General features: G+C 39.5%; 1 protein-coding gene across 3 annotated transcripts; it reads left to right on the top strand.

Moving 5' to 3' along the window:
* The first annotated feature begins 413 nt into the window (after nt 1–413).
* Nucleotides 414–23308, top strand: mcf2a (MCF.2 cell line derived transforming sequence a). 3 transcript variants are annotated; one of them, XM_037977238.1, is made up of 31 exons: nt 416–861; nt 984–1101; nt 5325–5393; nt 5472–5586; nt 5936–6026; nt 8675–8794; nt 9108–9224; nt 9364–9513; nt 9589–9704; nt 9853–9967; nt 10167–10286; nt 10631–10822; nt 10915–11106; nt 11251–11422; nt 12206–12282; nt 12379–12464; nt 12605–12671; nt 12851–12966; nt 13529–13598; nt 13691–13783; nt 13966–14058; nt 14213–14338; nt 14440–14661; nt 15551–15643; nt 15862–15940; nt 17147–17210; nt 18441–18544; nt 18918–19030; nt 20718–20830; nt 21073–21173; nt 21249–23308. In XM_037977238.1, the coding sequence occupies exons 2-31, from the start codon at nt 987–989 to the stop codon at nt 21287–21289; spliced, it is 3342 nt and encodes a 1113-aa protein (XP_037833166.1). In that variant the 5' UTR covers nt 416–861; nt 984–986; the 3' UTR covers nt 21290–23308. The 3 variants fall into 3 exon arrangements, with proteins under 3 accessions (XP_037833167.1, XP_037833166.1, XP_037833168.1); XM_037977239.1 differs by lacking the exons at nt 21073–21173; nt 21249–23308 and adding an exon at nt 18684–18792 and having other exon boundaries at nt 414–1101; nt 20718–20828; XM_037977240.1 differs by lacking the exons at nt 416–861; nt 984–1101; nt 5325–5393; nt 5472–5586; nt 5936–6026 and adding an exon at nt 7546–7739.
* Nucleotides 23309–23497: the final 189 nt, after the last annotated feature.

A 23497-nucleotide genomic window follows, 5' to 3' on the forward strand; every position in this document is an offset into this window, starting at 1 on the left:
AATATTGTGAGTTGCTGCATGACAAACATTTACACACACATGCGTACACACCTATTTCCTCCATTCTTGTCTGTATAGACTTATTGAGCCCTGATCCATTCTGAGGAGTTGTAGGCTGAGCAGTGGGAGTTCGGCTGAGAAAGGCTCTCTGTAACAGTGTGTACACAATGACACTCTTTCATATTTGTTCTGTGGTTTGAATGTGATTTTTGTGTATTAAAGGCTGTTTCCCATGCGCCAAACGTCTTGGCAGAGGGAGAGGTAGATTTCTCTTTTATTTTAACAATAGATCTTTTCTTCCTTGTCTGTGCGCGTCTGTGTTATAATAAAGCTGGAGAAAAAGAGATTAACATGGCAGCAAGACAGCCCAAGAGTCCAGCCTACATCCAGAGAGCACAAAAAAGCCAAAGGAGCTCGAAGAAGTGAGAGGAAAAGTAGGCAGGGAGTTGGCAGCATGTCAGGAGCAGACTCTTGAGCTTTGCTCGGTGCAGAGCTGACGCACTAATTCTCACAGAGGGGAGGGGAAAGAGACAGACAGCCGTGGCCAGATGGAGCTCTGTTTGTTTTGAAGTAGGTAACTGCTGCTGAGAGCGGCACACACTGTCGGCACTAGCGTGTATTAACCGGGAGGAAAAAAAAACAACTTCACAGCCGGCCAGGGCAGCAATGGGTCGACAAAGTGCTGATTTCTGCCAATGAGGGGAGGTCTACTGCTGCACTGTGGCTGTGAGGCTCAGCGTGGAGACTCTATGCAGCTCAAGGTCAGAAGGAGCAGCAACAACCTCAGGGAACTGTTCCATCCGGACCCAGGAACCTGCAGAGGCCCATGGACAGAGGTTTTTCCTTTTGTAGCATTTCTAGGTCTGTATAAACTCACACTATGAAGGGCTATATGACTTTAAGGAAGATGTAAGGCCTGGAAGTCTGTAAATACCTCCCACAAGAGTCAGTTGTCCCAACCTGATTCTGTGTCTAAAACGAAGGGAATGGGCCCAGCCTCACTGCAGGAGGAGAGGGAGCCGGCTAAACAGTCCAAGGAGGAGATGGAGAGCTACCACTGCCTTCTTCAGGCTGGCTCCCAGCTAGAGAGCACTCTGCAGCGTAAGTAACATGACTCTGACAGACCTCTTTACAATGATTGTAGCCAGTATTGCTCTGTTATCAGTACTGAAACCATTCCTCATTTTTAAAAATGTTACTACTATTCTCAGCACAGTGCAGCACACTGAAATGTATTGTGACAGAGTTCCATTTAGTTTAATGTATGGTGACCATTTGTAACTTATAGGAGCCATTAGAGAACGTAACTGGAGAACTGCACCTCAGTATTATTGATGTACCAGTTTCTGCAGCTTTGCTACAGCAGTGGGCTATTGCAGGGATTATGTCAGCTATTTTAGGCCGTCACAGATGGATACATTTTGATCCATTGGAATGATGTGTAGCTTTGTAGATCACTGGGACAGTCATGGATGTAGAAACCATAATTCTGTTGCTAGCTCTTATCATATTTACAACAGAAAGTGGATTGAAAAAATACATAATGCTGCTTGGAGTATTTGCCATGTATTGAATTGAAATTTGACTTAATCATTTAATGCAACTGTATTAAGAGAACAAAAGGAAAAAGCTTCTTGTCAATTTATACAGTAATGTATTCAACAGTGAAGACATTATTTATAAAACAAAATATATCAGTCACCAAGATATCTACACATACTGCTTGAGCCTTGCTCTGGATTATAGAAGTTACAAACAGCAGGAAAAGGACTATTCTGAGTTTAAAATTTTCAGCTTTGCTCTAATCTTCTTACAGAGGATGTGGTAGTAAACACATACAGACTGAATGAACTGTTGTGGTAGTAACCACAGAAGCATCCTCCACCTACATCAGTTCCAAAATATAATTTGCAGAAATGTCCTTCCTTGCTTTGAAAAATCTGCTAGCATTCTTTTATTCATCACTCTAAACCCTTAAAATCAGTGACTGGACAACACCCAAAATGAAATTTTACTCTCTCAGTTGTAGTATCTTGTAACTAAGGGAGGATCAAATCACGGTTTTACGTTTTAAACTTCAACTGGTTTGTTGAGGTTCTATTGTACACTGTTACTGTCATTTTATGTTGTCAGTTTCAGAAGAAAGCGTAGGACAAATAAAAAAAATATATGTAGAGGAAAACATACCAGGTAGACAGTTTTGACACAGGGGTAGGGATGTTTTCTAATCCAGGGTTTTAGGGATTTGATCCCCAGAACCTTCGGTGTGCCGAAGTGCAAGACACTGCACCGCCTCATTTCCCCTTATATGTTTATCTGTATATAGGTGAGACTATAAAAGGGCTGAGTTTAACATATATACTATAAAGCACTAAATGAGTGGGTGAATGAGAAACATTGTGATTAGCTTTGTGGAAACTGGGTGAGGGTTAAAGTGTGGGTCAATTAGACACGTTATAGTAAATCACTTACTTTACATAAGTTTGCTTCTCCTTTGCACTGAGGTGTAATGTATTAATTCATTGACAGCTGATGCTACAGACTAAATGGGAAAGTGCAAATATTTATTTAGGAATAATTGAAAATAAGCTACAAAATTCTTTCCACAAACCCCCAAGGTATTTGTTTTTTAGACAGATTCTTGGAAGTAAAACTTAGAACCACCAGCTCTGCCTAAGCAAAGACTTGCCTCTGTGTAGTGTTCATCATTCAGACATTTCTGATCCAAAACAAGTCTAACTTTCATCCATCTTAGTGAGGAGAAAACACAATTTTATTTCACCCATTTCTGCCCGAGTTTTACCACCCACCAGTCTAATCCCCCAGTGCTTAAAGCTTCATGTAGCAAAGACCTCATGACCTAAAAGCAGCATGACATGTTTAATAAAAATGTTTCTATGAGTAAGAGAGGGTTTCTTGCCTTTCAAAGTATTACACAAGTCTGCTTCTTTTCAGGTACTAGTGACATCAACCAAATACTGTATTTATGGATTATCACACTGCATATTTAGCAATAACTGTAAGCCAGTTTTATAGAGTCTGTACGTTGGTGGTGATATTTTCTCAAACTTTGACTGAAATCATAACATTTGTATTTTTTTTTTTAAGTTTTCATTTTGCTTTTAATTTTCCTTCACTTATGATCGAGATGTCAAACAATTTTTTATTCAGCTTTACAAAAAATTACAAAACCCTTTATTGTGGGTTAAATGCTTGTTGAAGGTGCTGCATGAGATTTAATCGCTGTGGACAGTTATCAGTATTTGGACAACAACGATAAGCTCCCCGCCTTCAGCTTTTGTAAGCACACTGGAGGGATTGGTCTGAGTCAAATCACTGTTTCCATTGACTCTGGCAAACATTTCTCTCTCTCACTGTATGTAAGAACAGAAGAGCAAACAGAGTTTATTTGACTTTCGTCTGTACACACTGTCCTGGATGTAACGTGCAGAGGTCGTGATGACTGTTCAAAGAGTTCTTGAAGGAAATGGGTATAACATAGAGAAAAATTACTGTAAATTATGCCAAATAAATCTTTACTTGTAATGCTTTTTCTTGGGTCAGGCACACAACAAGGCGAGCCGTCACGAGGTGGGCGGGGACTGCATCAATGAGGATGCAGTGTTTCCGCAAACTTGCAGGTTTATTAAACCCACTGCAGTTTGTCCCACAGGGTAGCCTTCCTTTGATTAAATTTAGTAGAAGTCTACACCTTTATGGGTATTTTAGGCTGACATCACATTTAAGTGATGAAAAAACTGCTTACAAAATTTGTTACACTCTCATTATTATTTTTTACACATCTCTGCAACCTGATCCCTACAATTTATGCAGCATTTTACAGTCTTCTCCCTCATGCAGGAAAACATCCCTACACACTGCAGTTACTGTGGCTGATAAAGTACCTTAACATCATTTAACATCTGGTAATTTAAGACTAACCTGAACCCCCTGAATGTCTTCTGAAGGCGGGTATTAGCGATTTTAAAGCTATTCAAGCGTGACAGTAACTGTATCCTGGATCTGTGTGCACAGTTAAGTTATCTTCTGCTGCTGGGGCCTGACTTGGTTCAGCTTCTCTCTGTTACACATCAAATATTCAGCAGGTATCAGTGGAGCTTATTACTTGTTCCCTGACACACAGCATTAATGCAGTCGGCTCATGGAAAACAACACCTCATTTGGTCCTCTACTTTTCCTTTATTTTTATCTCTCTGCACCAATTAATTATTTACAAGCAAAGGATGAAATATTTGAAAATCACTTCCTCCTGATCTGTCGCATTACCAGCTGAACAGAGTGAGCAAATTATCTCCTTCATACTGTGTGTGCGCGTCACTGGTATATGTGCTTCTGCTAGTGATAACTTTTTGAGATAAAACCAGAGAGTTAAAAGCTTTCCCTCAACTAAATCTCCATGAGCTGTTTATCCTGCGTCAGGAGCACTGTTGGTGCAAGTTGAGCACATGTTAGCAGTGACAACATGATCCACAGTGTGCCCGGCCTCCGCACATTTGACTGAACGATAGCTGCTGCATCAGTTTCCACATGTAAGCTCCATATGAACTGCACTTACTGCTCTTAGAGAGGCTGCATTTATCCGCCACTCAGACTGGAACATTACCTGAATTAAGCACGCCATTCAGAGCATCTTAATGCTGCTGCACCAATGATTTAAGATGCTTCCCAATAAAGAAGCCTTTGTTTTGTTTATTACTTTTTAAAAAACGATTCCAACCTCTTATTTGTATCAAATGCATGTTTTTTTTTTCTTTCCAGAACAGTTAAAGCTCATATTTTGAGTACAACTCATGAGGTTGTGGAACATTTTAAGTGGAAATAACTGTGTATCACATTTGGAGTAATTTTTGGGTTAGAATGTCTGGTATGTGTAAGGAGAAAGGAGAATGTTTTAGGGCTTCAGTTCCAACATATCCTAAAGAATAATTTTTATTTTTTCCCCCAGACTGTTTAGGCACTAGATTTAATATAACAGAGACCTTAAGAATTCAAATATCACTTTTTTCCTGAGTCTGAAGTGGTTCCCCAGTTCTTTAGCTTGTACAAGAAAGCCCTCATCAGAGCTGCAAACTGACTTTATCTGTCTGACAAAGGAAAGTTCTTCATAAAAGATGGATGATATGATTCCCCATGTAAAATAGTTTCTGCTTGTTGTCCTTCAGGTTTTAGTTTTCAGATAAAAGAAGGATGCACTCAAGTTCACCCCTGTCATATTAAAGATGTGTTTACTTATAAAAGAAAACATTCATACACTAGTTACTAGTTGTTTCTTCTTTGTAAAAAAAAAAAGTCCTGTTTTCCAGAGGTGACTGTCCCTGTGAGCATGAAGGAGGTGGGAGGATATATAGAAAAGCAAGTGGCATACCTGTCAGGTGAGTTTACTTATTTACCATTTTATTATAACTTGTGCTTTTTTTAAAAAACAAAGTCTTTCTTTTTTTCCCCTTTAGGAGGACGTGGAGAGGACTCTAGTGTCATCATCACCCTCCCAGAGTGCTCGGCGTTCAGTGACATTCCAGAGGAAGCTTTAGCCAAAGTCTTTACATACCTCACTCTCATCCCTCGGTGTGTCCTCCATTTTTCTCCCTCCTGTCTTGACTCTTTTCTCTGTTCTGCAGTGCACCAAAACCACAGCGTGTACAGCTGGTGTGCTTTTCACTGATCCTCAGCTCAGCGATAAACGTCCTACTGATGTCCTCTAAGTCAAAACCTCATTTCCTCCCAGATTAGGGACATTCTTAATTACAGCAGTTTAAAGGCCTGTTATCTGCTCCAAGTTTGGAAAAGATTTATTTTATGTAGATGTAATAATACTTGGAAATATGGAGCCATATTTTTTTTATTACTTTGTGTTTATCTCTTCTAACTAACTATAAAGCACTGCAGATTATAAGGATGCATATCTTGTTCACAGAACGAGGCAACCTGGAGTCAAATTTATCATCATTTTAGACCGAAGACTGGATACATGGCCCTCCATCAAAACTGCACTTGCCAGAATAGCTGTAAGTTTCATAATTATTTTTCAGAAAAGTGATTTGATCGGAACAAATATTACTTATTCACTTTTCATGATTATTTATGGCCTGTAATGTTGCTGTACACTAAAACAATAGTTCAGGAGAAATAAAGTTTTAGTTAGGGTTAGGGTTAGACTTGACAAGCTAAAGACTAGTCTGAGTAAAGCCCAGACCAAAGCACATGTCATTTCTCACACTAACCTCAGGACTTTCATAGCAGTTCATTTAAGTGCTATTTTATAAAACTTGACTATTTCTGTCAGTTTCACATTAATTCTTTGGTTATTTGCAAGTGAAATTAGCTGCAGTAACGATTAGCTGTAGCACTTTAGGTGCAGCCTGGGTCACATCGGGCAGAAATATCATCCATCCGTTTCCTTTACCCGATCCTCCTTTTCGGGTCGCAGGGAGCTGTTGCCCGTCTCCAGCAGTCACTGTGGGAGAGGCGGGGGACACCCTGGACAGGTCTCATCCATCACAGGGACACATGGAGACAAACAACCATTCATTCTCACTCACACCTAGGAATAATTTTTACAGTTACCAATTAACATAACATACATGATTTTGGTCTGTGTGAGGAAATTGAGGTACCCGGAGTAAACCCACGTGTTCACAGGGAGAACATGTAAACTCTACCAGAAAAGCTCGAGGCTGGGAAGCAATCCTGCAACTTTGTTGTTGGGAGGCGACAGCTCTAAACACTGCACCATTACATTTACAGATTTGAAGTAATTAAAATTTAAAATTTTTGCTTTTTCATTAAACTCTAATTTAACAAAGATCTACAGATAAAATAGGCTAACTGTTCATAACTTTTCCATAGACCAAAGATCTGGATTATCTTTTTAAAAGTAATGTTTTTTGTCTGCAGCCGAAGGCAAAGCAGTGTTTTTGCCCTTGTATGTGTTGGTTTTCTGTACCATTAGCATAATATAATAAATGATAAATATATCTCTAGATCCTCAGTGGAAGGATCTAGAACTGATTACCCAGGTTCAAGATGGCCACCACAGCTAATTGACTTTAGCCAACACAAAAAATGGCTAGAACTTAGTTCAGGTTTACAGATATTTAGCAAAATTTAGTACGTCAGTGGCAGGTAGTCTTCCTCAACACATTTAATGAGCGCAAAAGCATCTCGTGCAAAACTTCATTCACAAGGTTTGAGCTAAACGGTTACAACTCCATCATTTCTCAACACAAGATGATATTTGTTAAAAGTGTCATGAAAGGTAGCGGTGCATCCCTTGCTTAATTCAATAAAGAATAGCTGTCCGTGGTGCTGAAAACCAAGGTGTTCAACTTCAAAATAAATTGCTTTGGCATAAAAAACTGGTCTTGGTTCGCTTTTCAGAGTGGCGCATTGTTTTCAAGGAGACCTTTCACGTTCAGTCTCTCGCCGCATATTGCTATAAATGTATGAGTAAGCAGAAACTGTGCGATGACGCGGGAAGCTCCGGAGAGGAGAGGATGAGGAGGAGAAGGGTTGCAGTGAGCGCTGCCTGCCGCCCTCCACCGGGAAGGAGGCAGCAGGCGGCAGCGGCAGCGGCGCCGCTCGGACGGGGCTGCGGCGCTGTCGTCTTGGCACTGCTTTTTTATTGATCAGGCGGGAACTTGTGTACAACAGCGATGACTTCCGACACCATGAGCGATTGCTTTTACTGCCGAGGAATGCCAGATGTCCGCAGGAGCCCGGTAATAAGCGCTGAACTTGTTTAATTCGTCGTTTGAGGAGTTTGAGGTGGAGTTTTTAGGCGGGCAGGGTGAATGCGGCAGCGGCGCAGACTGGCTGCACTGCGGCGCGCTGACCGCTTCTGCTTAGTCATGATGCTGTGTGTGTGGGTGTGTGTGTGGGTGTCCCAAAGGAAAACCATAGTAACCGAACTGTTGACTTTTAAGATGATTGTTTATCTTGGAAACGGTGAAGTCGAGCCAAGAACAATTAATGTTGTAGCTGATGGCTTTGACTAAAAGCTAATTAAAATCCTGCAGAGCTGGCTTTTGCATTAATTAGACATGTTTGATATAATGTCTTTTGTTCAATCCTTTAGATGAAATGTTAATGCTATGATGAAATGTTTTAGAAAAATGTTTGTACCTTTATGTAGTATTATTTTTTAATGCTGAACTTTTACTTTATTATTATGACTTTGAGTTAATTTGTATGAGTAGTTATTTTTATTATGATTTTGTTTTGTTAAACACTTTGGCTTATACTTCTGAGTCATAAAGTTGAGGTTGTTTATGGAATACAGTTAATTATGTCATCCAGTTGTGATATATAGAGGTCATCTCACTTCCCTTGTGTATAATAGGCTGATACAGCTGTTGTGTCTGAAGTACAATGTCAGGTAACAACTTCAACCTTGAAGATAAATGCATTATAAATAATGAAACAACTGACAGACCTTTTGAAACATGGCGTCACATTTTGAGAATGGAAGTTTCTTTCTTTCAGTTTCAGTTCTTCTTCTGCCAGTTTACTTCGGCGTGTAATGTTTGTAGAATGTTTCAGCCTGTGTTAATGTTTCTTTGGCCTTAAACTCAGTGTTGCTGTTGTTGCGTTTAAATCAGGGTCCTCCTGAGCGTATATCAGTAATGTAAAAATTACTCTCTTTCCCCTCGTCAAGGCCTCCTTCCCTGGGAACCTCCATCTGGTCTTGGTGCTCCGACCCACCAGCTTCTTTCACCGTACTGTTACAGACATCGGCTTCCGCTTCAGCCAGGACGACTTCATGCTTAAGATGCCAGTAAGGCAGCCCCTCTTCAGTTACGAAATATGTCTCACATCATATCAAGGTACTTCTCATTCGTGTTACAAACCGGAGCTCCAATGAGTCAAACGTTTTGGTAAACATGGCAGAGGTCCCACACTGATCTGAGTCTGTTTTAAATCCATTTCCACACCAAAGCATAGAGTTCCTTTCATTACAAAGATGGTTTCATATTTTACTGCCTTTACTATAAATCATTTCTTTCAGATAGAAAAAAAATCAGATTTCTTGTAAAAACACAAAATGATAAAGTGTTCTTGTGACGTCTCAGATTTGTCTGCCTGTTTAGGTGGTGATGCTCAGCTCTGTCACAGACCTGCTGCGCTACATTGATGAGAACCAGCTGACGTCCGAGTTTGGCGGCACTTTGGATTACTGTCACAGTGACTGGATTGTTTTACGAACGGTAAACAGATTCCTAAACAAACTGGAGCTAGTATGTTTGTACCATTCAGGTTTTTTTTCTTATAATTTTTATGAAAAATCAATGATTATCATCTAATAGTCAAATATATAGTCTAAATTTTCTTTTTCTTCCACTACAGGCGATTGAAAGTTTTGCTGTAACAGTAAAAGACATCGCTCAGATGCTTCAGGGCTTTGGTACTGAGCTGGCAGAGACGGAGCTGCCTGATGAAGGGAAAACCATCGAGCGTCTCCTTGAGAGTCACACTGATAAGTACAGAAAACTCAAGGTGAGGCTTCATGCCAAAAACATGAACCAAGAAAAGCACACTGATGTTGATTTTCTGTATCTTACTGTTTGGAAGGATGCAATCAGGTCCGTTTCAAAGGAAGGTCGTCATCTTCTCTCCAACCTGGAAGCCACAGGGAAGGAGAATGACTCCCAGTGGGATGTGAAGCTGGACTGGGAGACAGTACAGAGGTAAGGAAATGCTGCTGTTTTTGGTTTAGGAATTTCTTAAATTTACTCTATATGCAATATAGTGAAAACATACACCTCTACAACCACTAACAGAAAGTTAAAAAGTGAAAAGAAATGTGATTTTTTACGCAGTTTATCTTTCTTGTAGGCTTCTTGCCCAGCTCAGAGACATGGAGTCTGCCTTTGATGGCTTCTTTGAAAAGCATCATCTGAAACTCCATCAGTACCTTCAGCTGCTCAGATATGAGCAAAGCTTTCAGGAGGTAAAGTTCTTCTGTTATATGTATTTTCCATTTGCATACTTTCAATGAGTTAACCTCTTTCATCTAGGATACAAACAAACTTCACCATAGTGTCTTTAAAACGGGGATGTCATATACAAATACCCCTGTTTCATCCAGTTCTGAAGGATTAAGCAGATGAAAGTTGCACACAGTCTGAAAGGATTAAATATTTTTTTAGATGGACTTGTGTTTGGATCATCTTATGAGTCGGGAGAAGGAATTGTCCATAAATGTGAATACTTTGGCTCAAGCAGAAGAAGCTCTCAAAAGGCTCAATACTCTGGAATCTAATGCACAGGTCAGTGTTTCTCCAATTACATCGTCAGCATCATTACTTTAGGAGACTTTTCAGCAGACTCACAATAAAATATTACTATTTTTTCAAACATTAAGGTACAACTTTTTAAGTTTATATCTAAATATTCAATAGAGATATCATTTGTCTAGATTTTTTCAGTATTTGCATATATTTGTTTAGACACCGTCAGTCATGATACATTCGGATGTATCTACTTCTTATTTTAAATGAGTATCTGTGTCTAAAATGAATGTACAGTGAATGGAAAAAAAATAAAATGAAAGGTGCCACAGTGTGCACGATAAAATGTCCTCTCTGTTATGTTCATTTGTCGACTCTTACAGGAAGTAATGTCTCGAGCCCAGATCATCATCCTTCACGGACACCAGCTGTCAGCGGGTCACCACTACGCCATGGCTCTCATTATGCAGCGCTGCAACGAGCTTCGCCACCGCTGTGATACTCTCTCTGCTGCTCTCAAGACCAAACACTCGTTTCTGATGCAAACTCACCAGCTGCTGCTTTGTCTCGGGCAGGTATTCAGAAGCATGTGTTCATTTATTTAAACATATAAAGACATTCAATAGGAAGTATCTATACGATACATATGTACTCTTTCTGCCTTCAGGCCCAAACCTGGTGTGATGATGGAGCATACATGTTGGCCAATCAGCTTGTAGATAAGTCCCAGTCTAAGGAGGGGGCCCAGGCTGCTTTGAGGGAAATTGGGAAGTTTCTAGAGGGGACACCGTCTATGCTGAGCTCAAGTCCTGAGATTTTTGCCATGGAGTATGAGGCAGTCATCACGCCTCAGCTACAGGTCAGCTGCTTTAAGTTCAAAATTACATATTTATTCCACAGCTGTCATGTTCAAATCAGCCTATTGCTAAAACCAAAGAATGAATGTGTTCATTGTCTTGGCGTCTTTTCTATCTCTGCTTCTTTTTTTTTGTTTCTTTGTTAGGCCCATTTTGGTAAAGTCTTTGAGAAGCATGCAGCTGTGCAGCAGATGATCCAGAACCGACAAGCTTGTTTAAGGAAGCTGGCTGAAAAACATGTGCGACCAGTGCAGCTGGTGGCCCCCAGGCCTGAAAACCAACCACGCTCAAAGTCGCCGCTCTTCTCCCCGAAGCACAGTACGGCATGACACGTCCCTTAACAAACAGACAAAGAATGACATCATTCTTGAAATAAAGACGTACCTTAAAATCTTTAATTTGTGTATATTTACACAAATAATCATTGTTAAAGCACAGGACAACTCCTGCCTTTTCCTGTGTCTCTTTTGCAAGTCTCCCTCTTTTCTGTTTGGTTCTGTTGAACGTACCTTTATTTATGAAAAATATACCTTTTAGAAAGAAATTAATGGGCTTTTAGCCATGCTCACTCATTCCTAAAGGTTTTGTTCTCTTTATTAATGCACCTTTGTATGAAAGTAGTAACAGAGTTGGGAAGAATTGTGATACTTTCTGAAGGGACATGAAGAAAAATGTGATTTCTTTTAACTAATATGATCTGATGCAAGTTTACATGCGTATATTTAGAACCTCATACTAGCACATTAGTACTGATTGTAATAAAACATGAAAAAACAAAACACTTAAGAGCTCGTCCTTGACATTTAAACATCTGCAGATCTGTTTTCCTTTCCTGGGGAAACGCTTCAATTTTACATTTTACTTTGTTATATCTCAGTACTGACTGATTAATGTTGTGTTTGTGTTTATTAACACCAGTAGTAAATCTGTCAGAGGCTGACTTGTTAACATGTATGGTCATACTTTTGTTTGAATAAGGTTTTAAATGAGTCATCTTCTCGGTATCTTTCTCAGAGCATCTTAAAATAGACCGTGTATGAATTTTATTTGTCATTTATTGAAATGCTGCTTCTGCTGCTGATAATGATGTGGATTTCACAGGTGATGGTTTGAAATTCACATTTGACATCACACTTCCTGGGAAGAAATCATCCCGAAAGAGCCCCAACACCAGAAAAGTAAGTTCATTATGTTTTTATATCTTTTTCTAACTTCTTGTTTGATCTAATAATTTATCAAGAATAGTAGGTCTGACCCGTCTCTTGTGTTTTCAGATTGAGGTGATTCATGACTACCAGGAGAGCCGGAGCTGTGTGTCGTACAGTCTGGATGGAGATGACAGTCCGGATCTCTTAAAGCGGTGAGGAGGAGGCATCCGTCCACCCATCTGTCCGTCCTCAGTGCTGCTTCTGATGTTGTTTACTCTGTGATTCTCTTTGCTCAGTGCTAATGATGGCCTCTGGCCGTCTCTTTTTATGTCCCTCTGTGTTTGTATCGCAGTCATGTGATGAGGGAACTCATAGAAACTGAAAGAATCTATGTGGAAGAGCTGCTGTCAGTGCTGCTGGTACGAAAAACATCAAATACTTTTCAATAAAAACTCAGTTATGCTCATTGTTAGGTCTTAGCAGATAAATGTACTACTTTGTTGTCACCTAGATGCTTATTTTTTGAATTTTTGTTTTGATACATCTGCTTATGTTTTGTTTTATTGTTGCAAAACTCATATTTGTGTGATTATTACAGGGTTACAGGGCTGAAATGGACAACCCAGCTCTGTCGGGTCTTCTACCTCCAATACTTCAAAGCAAGAGAGACATTCTCTTTGGAAACATGCCTGAGATCTACAATTTTCACAGCAGGTATATATGTTTTTAAACAGTCCCGACAAAGAGAGACCCATAAGAACGTACAGAAACAGTTTGTCACTTAATCTTGCATTTTGTAAAGCGGCAAAAAACACATTCATGATTCTCATGATTCTTTGAGTTTTTGAACCATTTTCAAACCTTGTTAAATCTCTCTTAGATGAAGAATTTTAACAAATACACTTGGCACGTGTCTGTTTAGCCAAGCTTTTAACTGGGGTCAACTATCTTCTTAAATGCTGCAAACAGATTTATTTGTATTTCTAATAAAGTTGGGTTTCAAAATACACAAAGTCAGTAAGTGATCTAACTTTTGCAAACTTATTGACAGTTGTTGCAAAAAGCTAAAAACTGAATCAGATTTTTTTTTAAACAAAAAGAGAAACATCATGAACTGAAAAGCTTAAACACATCAAATTATTTTGTCTAAACAAACGTCCTTTTAAATCTAAACTGATGAAGGATTTACACAACAAATATAAATATGCTATAGTTGTTGTGAAAACAATAAATAGGAGGTTCTTTGTCTTTTATTTCTTTTTTTCTTTTAATTCAGGGTTTTCCTCCAGGACCTGGAAGGATGTCTGGAGGCTCCTGAAACTGTCGGAGCATGTTTTCTTGAACGGGTGAGATGATCAGGAATTATGTTTCGTAGCTTCTCATAGTAATTTGTGCATCATTTGTGTTGTTTTATTCACTGTCTTTATCGTCTCCTTAGAAAGAAAGTTTCCAGATGTATGAGTGGTACTGTCAGAATAAGCTCCGCTCTGAGGCGCTGTGGAGACAGTTCTCAGACTGTGCCTTTTTTCAGGTAAATGTTGCCATTTTGATGTATTTTTTTCCTGAATCTTAAACAGTTTCAGTATTACGTAAGATTTTAAATATTTTTTGTCCCCCAAAAAAGTATTCTTTCAGCATCTAGAAGGAAAGCACTGTAATTTGTTTTGGTGAATCATGACACAGAGTTTGGTTAAATTTGTCTTCTGAGTAAAGGAGTGCCAGAAAAAGCTGGAGCACAAACTGGGCCTGGATTCCTACTTGTTGAAACCGGTACAACGTCTCACCAAGTACCAGCTGCTGCTCAAGGTTAGAAGCTCATAAGATGGATTTTTTCTTCAACTAATCTTTAATTTGCAATTCAGATAAAGCAAAAAGTTGGATACAAGAATAATGCTAATAAAGAAAAACTTCTAGCTGCCTTTTCGTTGACAACGTGCTGAATGTGCAATTTTTTTTTTAGGAGCTGCTAAAATACAGCCCAGATTGTGAGGGCACATCTGAGCTGCAGGGGGCGCTGACGGCCATGCTGAACCTGCTCAAATCAGTCAACGACTCCATGCATCAGATTGCCATCACAGGATACGAGGTGAAAAGAAAACTTTGTGTTCTCCTTCTATTTTAATCAGCTTTAAATATTATCAGATAAATAACACAAGCAACATAAGTGTCTCCTCTGATCGTGTGCAGGGTGACATCTGCGAGCTGGGCCGGGTGCTGATGCAGGGTTCCTTCAGTGTGTGGATCAGCCATAAACGAGGCGCCACCCGCATGAAAGAGTTGGCTCGCTTCAAGCCGATGCAGAGGCACTTCTTCTTGTACGAGAAAGCTTTGCTGCTGTGCAAACGTCGAGAGGAGCATGGAGATGGCAGCGACAAGACCTCCTCGTACAGCTTCAAACACTGTCTGAAGGTCAGTCTGTGCAGCACGGGCAGGTGAAACTACTGTAGCTAATAAATACATCCCCTGACACAAAAAACAAGTGGAATCATGACTTGGATTATTTTTATTCTGTTGTTTATTTCGTGAAGAAAAATAAAACAAACCTTAGACATGATAGAAAATGCTTTATTTAAAAGTTGAGCATTCTGACTGAAAAATACCTAAAACATAATGAAAATCTGTAATTTATTGCTCTTTTAAGACCAAATAGTCTTGTAATTTGTATTTCTAAAGCTAATTCTTGCATAAGCCTAACTATACAACAACAGACTGCCTGAAAGAAAACAAACATTTTATTTATGATGTGATTACTCCTGCATTAAAACTGTGCCTGTTGGTCAATAAAACAAAAAGAGGCAATAGTGAATCTCCCTTGAATTACATTTTGGGCATTTGTGTTGCTGATTAAAACTTTCTCACTCAATAATAAACCAGTTCTTAAAACATTTTTTCCCCCTTCTGATCAGTTTAAATGCCAAAAAACAGGAAAACAAGTAGCTGTCAGTATCACTAGCATCACTAGTTTTCAGAGCGTGTTGATGAAGAGAATTATTTAGAGGCAACATGCAGCTGATGTTATTGTCTGTGCTGTTAGTGGAGCAACACCTTTAAGCCGCTCAGCAGGTCACAGAGCCCGATGTCTTCCTGTGACATTTTGTTTTATCTGCTGATGAACGGGGCATCGCATCTGGCGTCTCCTCAGTAGCTCTTGATTTATTATTAAGGATGTTGGAAGGAAGCAGTCATACAGCGGAGGCATGTATGAAAGAGCAAATGTTCTCGGGTTAAGGCAGGACAGATGTGTTACGTGATGCAACTGGTGTGTTTGTTTTGAAGCTGTGTGTTTGTCTCCTTGCAGATGACTGCAGTGGGGATCACAGAAAACGTTAAGGGAGACGTCAAGAAGTTTGAGATCTGGTACAGTGGGAGAGAGGAGGTTTATTTAGTTCAGGTAAGAAGTTTATGCACAGTAATTTGTTGATATTTGAAGTATTTCTTACTTTGAATTATTGAAATGTGGCTAAATTGGTCCAAAACTGTTTTTAAACTGTTTAATAGTTTAACATCAATCAGTGAAAAGGGTTAATGTTCTCTTAAGATAACATTAACAAGTTTCTGGGTTATGGGACTGTAAAGGCAATATGTATGGAAAGTTTTGTTGTTTCTCAGGCACCGTCAGTGGAGGTGAAGATGGCCTGGCTCAACGAACTCCGACGGATTCTGACCAACCAACAGAAGCTGCTCAGAGGTCTGTGATCAACTAAATGTATGCAAACTCGAAATTTCCTCAAAGAACGCTCGCGTTTAACTTTCACCAAAAAGTTGGAAAGTAAACTTTAATGTGAACTCATCTAACTGCTCAACACCTGTCTAATGTCTTTTTATTCATCTGAAATAAGCAGAGATGTTGGTGTGATTTGCATATTATAGTTAAGGTTATAGTTTTGGATGCTCCAGTGGACTTTGAGTGCCACGGTGGCCTCATGCTTCTTATGCAGTGCCACCTGAGGACTGAAATATCTAAATCTTTGTCGATGCTCCTATTACCAATTTATCTGTAGGTTGTAGAATCCTTCTGCACAAAGTTAGTTTTAAATTTTGTAAATTTTTCTTGCCTCCCTATTTGGCATTTTTTGCTTTAACACTTTCAAAAAAAGCATGAAATACTTACTCATGCAGGACTAATTAAAATAACACACGTGTCAGCACTACAAAGTGTTTAAAAGCAGAAAAAAAACATCTGAAGAAGCGCTAATCACAGCTGCTGCTGTACAATTTAGGATGGTCACCTGTTTCATATTTGTTCCTAAAAAATGATCGTGTCCCCATGGTTCAAACTTTGCGGTGAATTAAAGTTTATTTACCCAAAGTTCTACAGTTGAAAAACCCTCAAAGGAAATCAAAATTTCAGGTACAGATATGTGTCTACATTTTTACTGTTTCAACAGATCAACGTATAGTGGGGGGTGCACATCTTCTAGCAATAAAGCTGAGCTAACCCATGACCGTGGTTTTACACTTTGTATTACTTTCAAAATAAACTACAGTGGCAGAAAGATACTGTGATGCTCCAAGTTTTTTTTTCCTCTTATTTAGTTTATTTATTTATTCATTTATTTTTTTCTGGGGAGATGGGTGGGTAGTAGGTGGTGAGTCAGTAATATCACACTGATCAGACTGTTAGGAAACAACTTGATGTGACACTACCAGGTGCTGCAGTAAAACAAACAAACCCCACGATTGTGATGGTTGCATTAATTCTTCAGTTTCATCTATTTTAATTTGGCTTCAAATATTCAAAAATCACTGCTCATCCTCATTTGGTGCTGGTTAATGTTAGATAAAGGTTCAAACCAAAAAAATACATATATAAAAACAGTCTAACTAAATCTAAAAACTGTATTTGTAGAATTAAATAAATCCCCTCACAACATTCTCTTTTTCTTCTTTTTAGATGAAGCTTATCAACATGGTCCAATGGTTGAACACATGCAGCTTTCTCCATCACTCACAGAGAGGTCAGTATCTTTGCTTGATTAAAAACTCAGTATTTAGCACTTGTGCGTTAAGAGCATGATTGTAGGTTGAAGTAGCACAGGCACACAAACCCACAGACCTGTGCAAAACTCACACATGCAGTAACATTCAATATGAGATATGCTGTAAGCTGGAGTGAATGTAACTCTCATTTCCCGTTGCTGTTTCGAGGCTTTACGTGTGGCGGTATGTGACAACGGGCACAAGCCCCTCTCTATTCATGTTCACTGCTGTCTAGTTGCCTATCCCCACTCCTCCAAATCCCCCACTTGCAGGGGCATGCGGCCATCCAGAGGGGTTCCCAGGGGCTGTCTGCCGGGGCTGGACTTTGTCTCCCTGTCAGCTGACGTGTTTCTGTGCCTGCGGTCCCGGAGCCCCCGTCCCCGGAGCCCCCGGCAACGGCCCCGGCCGCGTCCCCGCTGCTCCCAGCGCCACTGACCTGTTGTAACGCTCAGTGGTAAACTCAGCCTGGCCCAGCCCGGCTCGCCTCGTCATCGCATGAGGACCAAAAACCTGCGGCTGCTGTGTTTGCAAACTGATCGTCAGCTAACCGCACCTCTACTTTTTATTTTAGTTTTTTCTTTTCTTGCCTAGCCTCCATTGCAGATCATAACTGATCCCCACAGTGCCTCAGCAATTCCTCCATGGCTTTCTAACATGGTATAAAAAAAAACAACAATTCCTTATGTCTGCATTTCAGATTTGCTGTTTTGCATGTAACACAAACAGAAAACAAAAGGAGAGTTTTAGTTTCATTCCATGAGTTTTCTTAATTTCCTCATGACAGTTATGTTTTAAGATGGGGCTCGTTTCTTGAGATCTGATTAGGGACTTCTAAAATTTGTGACAGAGACATTCTTTTTGAACATCCACCATTAATAAACCTAAAAACAATCAAATGATCAAATCTCTTGTAAATCGAGACCGGATCTTCCTAGTTTTTGACATGTAGTCTTTTTGCGATCATCGTGTCGGTGGCCTGTGAGTTCTGTTCCCAAACTTGGACTGAGAGGCTTGCAAGCGGCTGCTGTATGTTCTGTGACTTCTGGTTGTGGCTGCGTGAGAGGTGTTGGGACAGATTTGTTCTCGACATGGATCTGGGCACATTTTTTTTGTTTTTCAAACCCCAGCTTTTATGGTTGAGGACAGTGTCTGTCCTGAGTGCGGCTGTGCTGCTTGTAACCACAGCATTTCTTTTGTTACCTTCCCAGCAAACAGCAGAGAGCCTCAGTGAGCTCAGAAGACACCGAGTCGGGGAGGAGCAGTCCAGAGCCCCAGCCTCACTCCTCCAAACACCACCAGCCCAACCGTAGGAGTGAGTAAAAGTCATTTGTGTCGTCTAATCGAGTAGATACTTAGTAACAAAATCAGAAATTAACGCAAATCCTATGTGCTTTGCACTGATTTTCTTTGCAATCATAAACTAATTTAGATATGTGACTTTCCACCCTCAGCGGTTCAGGTGTACTTTGACCTGAAGAACCAGGTACATCGAGGACTTTGGGGGAAAAAGGTCCAGCTGTTGAGATTAGCATTTGATTCTGCGTTCTTGTTAATTTCCCAGTAAGTGACAAAGGGGTCATCTTAATGTCAACATTGTTACTAAGTATCTACACAGGGCTTTTTAAAGGTGTAGTCGTTCAGAAAACGTGTTTTTCAGCGCTTTAACAGCAGCGTCTGTGCTCCAGGTTGGCCCGGAGCTCATCAGTCCGTAGACATCTGCGAGGAACTGGAGGAGTGGACTGGAGATCAGGACACATTCCACCCATCTGAGACAGAGGAGAAAAAGTTACTGAAACTGGTGAGATGATATACAAGCTGTAAACTCTCCCAGCTTGTTATTAGACCCTTGAAAATATCTTTGACACCAGCAAAACTGACAATCAGTTATTAAAGAAAAATGCTTTTGTTGTTAAGAAAGGCCTAAAGTCCCAATTAGATTTGTTTTTTGTTTTTCTTTAGATTCTATCTATACAGAAAGTAAAGTTTTGCAATATTGCTAGTTTCCTATAACCCAGTGGTGTCCAGTCCTGGACCTTGAGGGTCACTATCCTGCATGTTTTAGATGTTTCTCTGTTCTTCAGTCCTTCAAGTTCTGCAGAAACCTGTTAATCACTGATTCAAAGCAGAGAAACATCTAAAACCTGCAGGACAGTGGCACTCCAAGACCAGGACTGGAGACAACCTCTGTAACTTATCAGGCATTTCAGCTGAGAAGGCAAAATGTTTTATGGTTATTGTTAAAAATAAATTCATAAAAGGTTCAAAAGTGAAAACCTGTCACAGATTATATGAAAGTGTTTAATCTTCACAGTTAGCCCATATATTTTACTGCAACTAATTACAAGTAAAATATATGATCATATTCTATATTAAATGCCAAATAAAAGGTACTCATTGCAAAGTCATGCAGACAGGTAAAAAAATAAAAATAAATATATATATATATAAAACTCTGATTCTTAAAGTACTAAACAAAATCCTTGCAGTATTTGTCTCATGTTGATCATAAACTAATTTTATGAGTCTTAAAATAAAAAAATTGTAAGCAAAATTTCCGACTGGCTGCCATATACTCTGTCAGCTTGTTTTTCTACAGAAACAGCCAGCGGGAGAGAAAATAGGTCAGCAATGGTGAGGTCCATGGAAGAGTCGTTTAGGAATGAAAAATCGAACAGTTTTGATGTGTTGGTACATATTTACACTCACATTTGTTGAGTGAGGCATATTAGCATTAGACTAGAATAGGAAAAACATTAAAACAGTAAACTTACAGACCTAGAAATTGTTCTGCAAAAGCTGCATGAGTTGGAATGCAGAGCGCTGTCTGTATGGTGCTCCACCGCCCTTCCTGATCCTCAGTCTTTATTCTTCACACTTGTCTTACTCGTTCTTTTTCTTTTCTTTCATGTTCACAGACAGATTCTTTCTTTTATTTCCACTTAAACATAATATCCAAGTATCTATGCTTGTCCAGTATTATGACCAGCCTAATGTAGGTCAATCACATGACTTTTTGGCAGATTCTGCCAAGGGCTTCATTTTCATGGAGTGTGGATCCACATCTGAGAATTGCATATTGATATAGAAACCTACTGGAGCAAAGTCTTTCAAACTCCACCATCTGGTATAGTTCAGAGTTCAGGATAACCTCCATGTTCCATACTTTGCAGTGAGAACTTAAAATAAAAGTCCCTTTTTTTTAAAGACGGGACCTAATAAATTTGTGTTTATGTTGCCCTGTAATTATTACATCTTTGTAGCTGATTGTCACATTTTCCTTTCTTTCTATTTAGCTTACTTTAATGAAATCACTGTTGAAATTTTGTTTTCTTTTATGCAAGAATTCATTCTAATTTCCTCAACATTTATTCATTCAAAAGAGCCGAGAAATTATCCACCTTGTTTTGTGTTCACTCATAGATTATTGCCATCAGTATTAGTTCTAGAGGTGTTGTGTAAATATGTTGCCCATTTGTCTGTGTTAGTTTCCAGGGAGGTACATTGCTTTGGCTGACTGTCCCCAGAATGGACCAGACAGTATCACCATCAAATCTGGAGACATCATCCATTTACTATGTGAAGACAGCAGGGGACGCTGGTGAGTTTTCAACTTCATTTGATCATCGAACGTCACTATTGGGATTAGAGCTCAATTACAGACTCTTCATACAAAAAATGGAACATTATGCAGTAAAGGTAGCTTAATCAGCTCTGATTTTAGAGTAAAATGTTGAAATCTTGTTTTGCAGAATGTAAAAATAGCTACTAAATCTGGTGACAAGGTTCATTTATCAAATATTTCCTCTTCCTTATCTCTCCATTCATCATCCTGGTGGAAAGGCTGGTGAAAAATCTGAGTCGACAGCAGGAGGGCTTCATTGCAGCTCCCAGCCTGCAGATAATTATAGGAAACAGCCGAGAACACTCCCCCAGACTGGGAGGTAAAGAAGTCACGGACTTCTGTGTTGAGTCATTTTTTTGATTTTCTTATTAAAAGTAAAGTGTTATTCTTGCAGACCCAGTGAACCTGAAGCTGAGAAAGCTGAGCTCCCCGTAGAGGAGAAAGCATCAGGGTGTGAATCCCGTTTTCATCTGTGGATGATGAGCAGACTGAGTCATAGCTGTCTCATAACTGAGGCTCTGACGGCCTCAGTGATCTCCTCTCCTCCGTGTGTCGGCTTTCCTCGGCGCCGTCGAGTCATTAAAGAGAAAAAAATGTGGGAATCGAAAACCTGATCTTCTCCCCTCAGCTCTCATTGATGATCAGAACAAATGTTTATTGATTGTGAAGACAGGAGCTAAGCCACTGGAACAATCAACAGCCGAGTCCAGGAGTCTGTTCAGTCTTCCTCTTTTCTGATCGGTGGTGACTCCTTTGTCCCTCTGGCATTTCATCTGCACCATATCTGCAGTGAGTTTGTTGCTGCAGCCGTGGGTAACTTCACACACTGTGGACTCTTTATCCCAGCCAAAACTTGAGGTTACATCATTTCCAAGTGCTCATTTGTACCTTGTGTTTTGGACCGATGATACCCAGGATTTAACCTGAAGCATTTCTTAAAAACAGAGACAGTTGAACATGATGCATCATTTTTACCAAATTTCATTGTTTAAGTTTTGTGTACTTATTTCACGTTTCCCTTAAGGCACCAACTTTCTGAGAGTGAAAATGCCAAAACGTGCCATGCCTTATTGCCTTTTTTATTCCTGCTTTTTAAAAGTATCTTTGCAAAATCGAGTACTGTTATCATGCTTTAAAAACGACCTCAAGACAAATCAACAAGCACTTTAAAAAGGTGGAAGCACTACGTTAACTAAAAAGTCTTTGTTTGCTGCTTTACCTGTGACACTGTATGTTTACCCTCATCCGTGCTGTGCTTCCTTGTTTTTTTTCCTTGAATGTGTGATGTGTTGGGGAGGCGGGGGGAGACAAGTCCCTCCAACCCCTGCCTGGATTCAGCAGTTGGCACATCAATGATGATGTTAGACGCGGGGGAAAATGACGGAGACTGATGGCAGCGCGTTCCTCCGAGGAGACAAATGGGAGTCGCCACGGAGAGCAAAACGCTGTCATATTTCTCAGGCTCTTCCAAGATGTGTCTGTCAGTCAGCGAAGATGGGGAAGAGGGAAGCAGAGCGAGAGAAAATTACACTGCATGTACTCAATCATTGCAGACGCAAATTGATTCCTCCTCAGCATTACAGCTCAGTAACTCTTTGCTTCCCCATTAAAAGGAATCCTACAGCCAACATGAAATATATATCCTCTGCGTCGAACTCTTAATTAAATATTGATTGCAGACTTATATGATTTACCACATCAAATCCAAGCCCCGGTTGGAGGGCCGCCTTTGATACGCTGTTCTTGATATGGAAATGAGTCCAGAAAGCAGCAGGGACTGCTCCACGCCCCACATTTCCTGTGTTGTTAATTTATTTATTTTCCCACCATGTTGTATTCTCAAATGAATTTACATCTCCTAATATTTAAAGAAGCTATGCCTGACTTTAACAAAGCACCTCTTTTTAATTAGTTTTTTTTGTTTAAGATAAAAAATATATATATATCAAGATGGTGTTGTATGTCATCTCAATCCAAATGCTGCATATTTTGCACAGATTTTGAGTTTTGGGAAAAAGTAATGCTTGAAATATTATAAATTCTTTTGAGCCAAGTAGCTTCAGCTTGTTGCTGATTTTTCGTTTTTTTCTTTTTGTAAAAAATGCATGGCAGCAGAGCTTTGAACGAATTTTTAAACTGCAGTCGTCTGCACTATTTTGTACAGCTTTGATCTGTAATAAATTATCTAATGAAAGTAAGGTATTTATTGCAATAAGACAGAGTTAGATGGAGGACGACGACTCTCTGTGGTGACCCCTGAAAAGGGAACAGCCGAAAGCAAATGAACAACAGTTTGTAACAGTAGATAAAATAATCAGATGTGTTAACATTGATTAGACTGTAGTTGTTGGAAAGGTATGACTAGTTTTTTATTTCGAACACTGATTTAGAGTTTAAGTTCTGTTTTCTGGTTTCAATATCATAACTTAATAAATCTGTGCAGATCGTTTTGAACTTTCTGTTGGAAAGTATTTTACTTTTTCCAAAGTTAAGTCTTCATGTTGATTATTTGGCATCACAAACTATAAATACCAGTTGATAGAAATGATTATTTTTGTTCAAAATCAGTGTATTGTAGGTATGAGTAATATTTCTTTATGTTATTTACAGGATAAATAACATTTTACCAGAAAAATATGTTTA

The sequence above is a fragment of the Kryptolebias marmoratus genome, linkage group LG9 (assembly GCF_001649575.2).
Source record: "Kryptolebias marmoratus isolate JLee-2015 linkage group LG9, ASM164957v2, whole genome shotgun sequence".
In the NCBI taxonomy this organism is placed as follows: domain Eukaryota; kingdom Metazoa; phylum Chordata; class Actinopteri; order Cyprinodontiformes; family Rivulidae; genus Kryptolebias; species Kryptolebias marmoratus.

Coding starts and splice junctions, on each gene's coding strand:
- mcf2a (XM_037977238.1), top strand. CDS start 987: ATGGGCCCAGCCTCACTGCAGGAGGAGAGGGAGCCGGCTAAACAGTCC. Junction 5,587..5,935: donor TACCTCACTCTCATCCCTCG/GTGTGTCCTCCA, acceptor TCTTGTTCACAG/AACGAGGCAACCTGGAGTCA. Junction 10,287..10,630: donor CTCTGGAATCTAATGCACAG/GTCAGTGTTTCT, acceptor CGACTCTTACAG/GAAGTAATGTCTCGAGCCCA.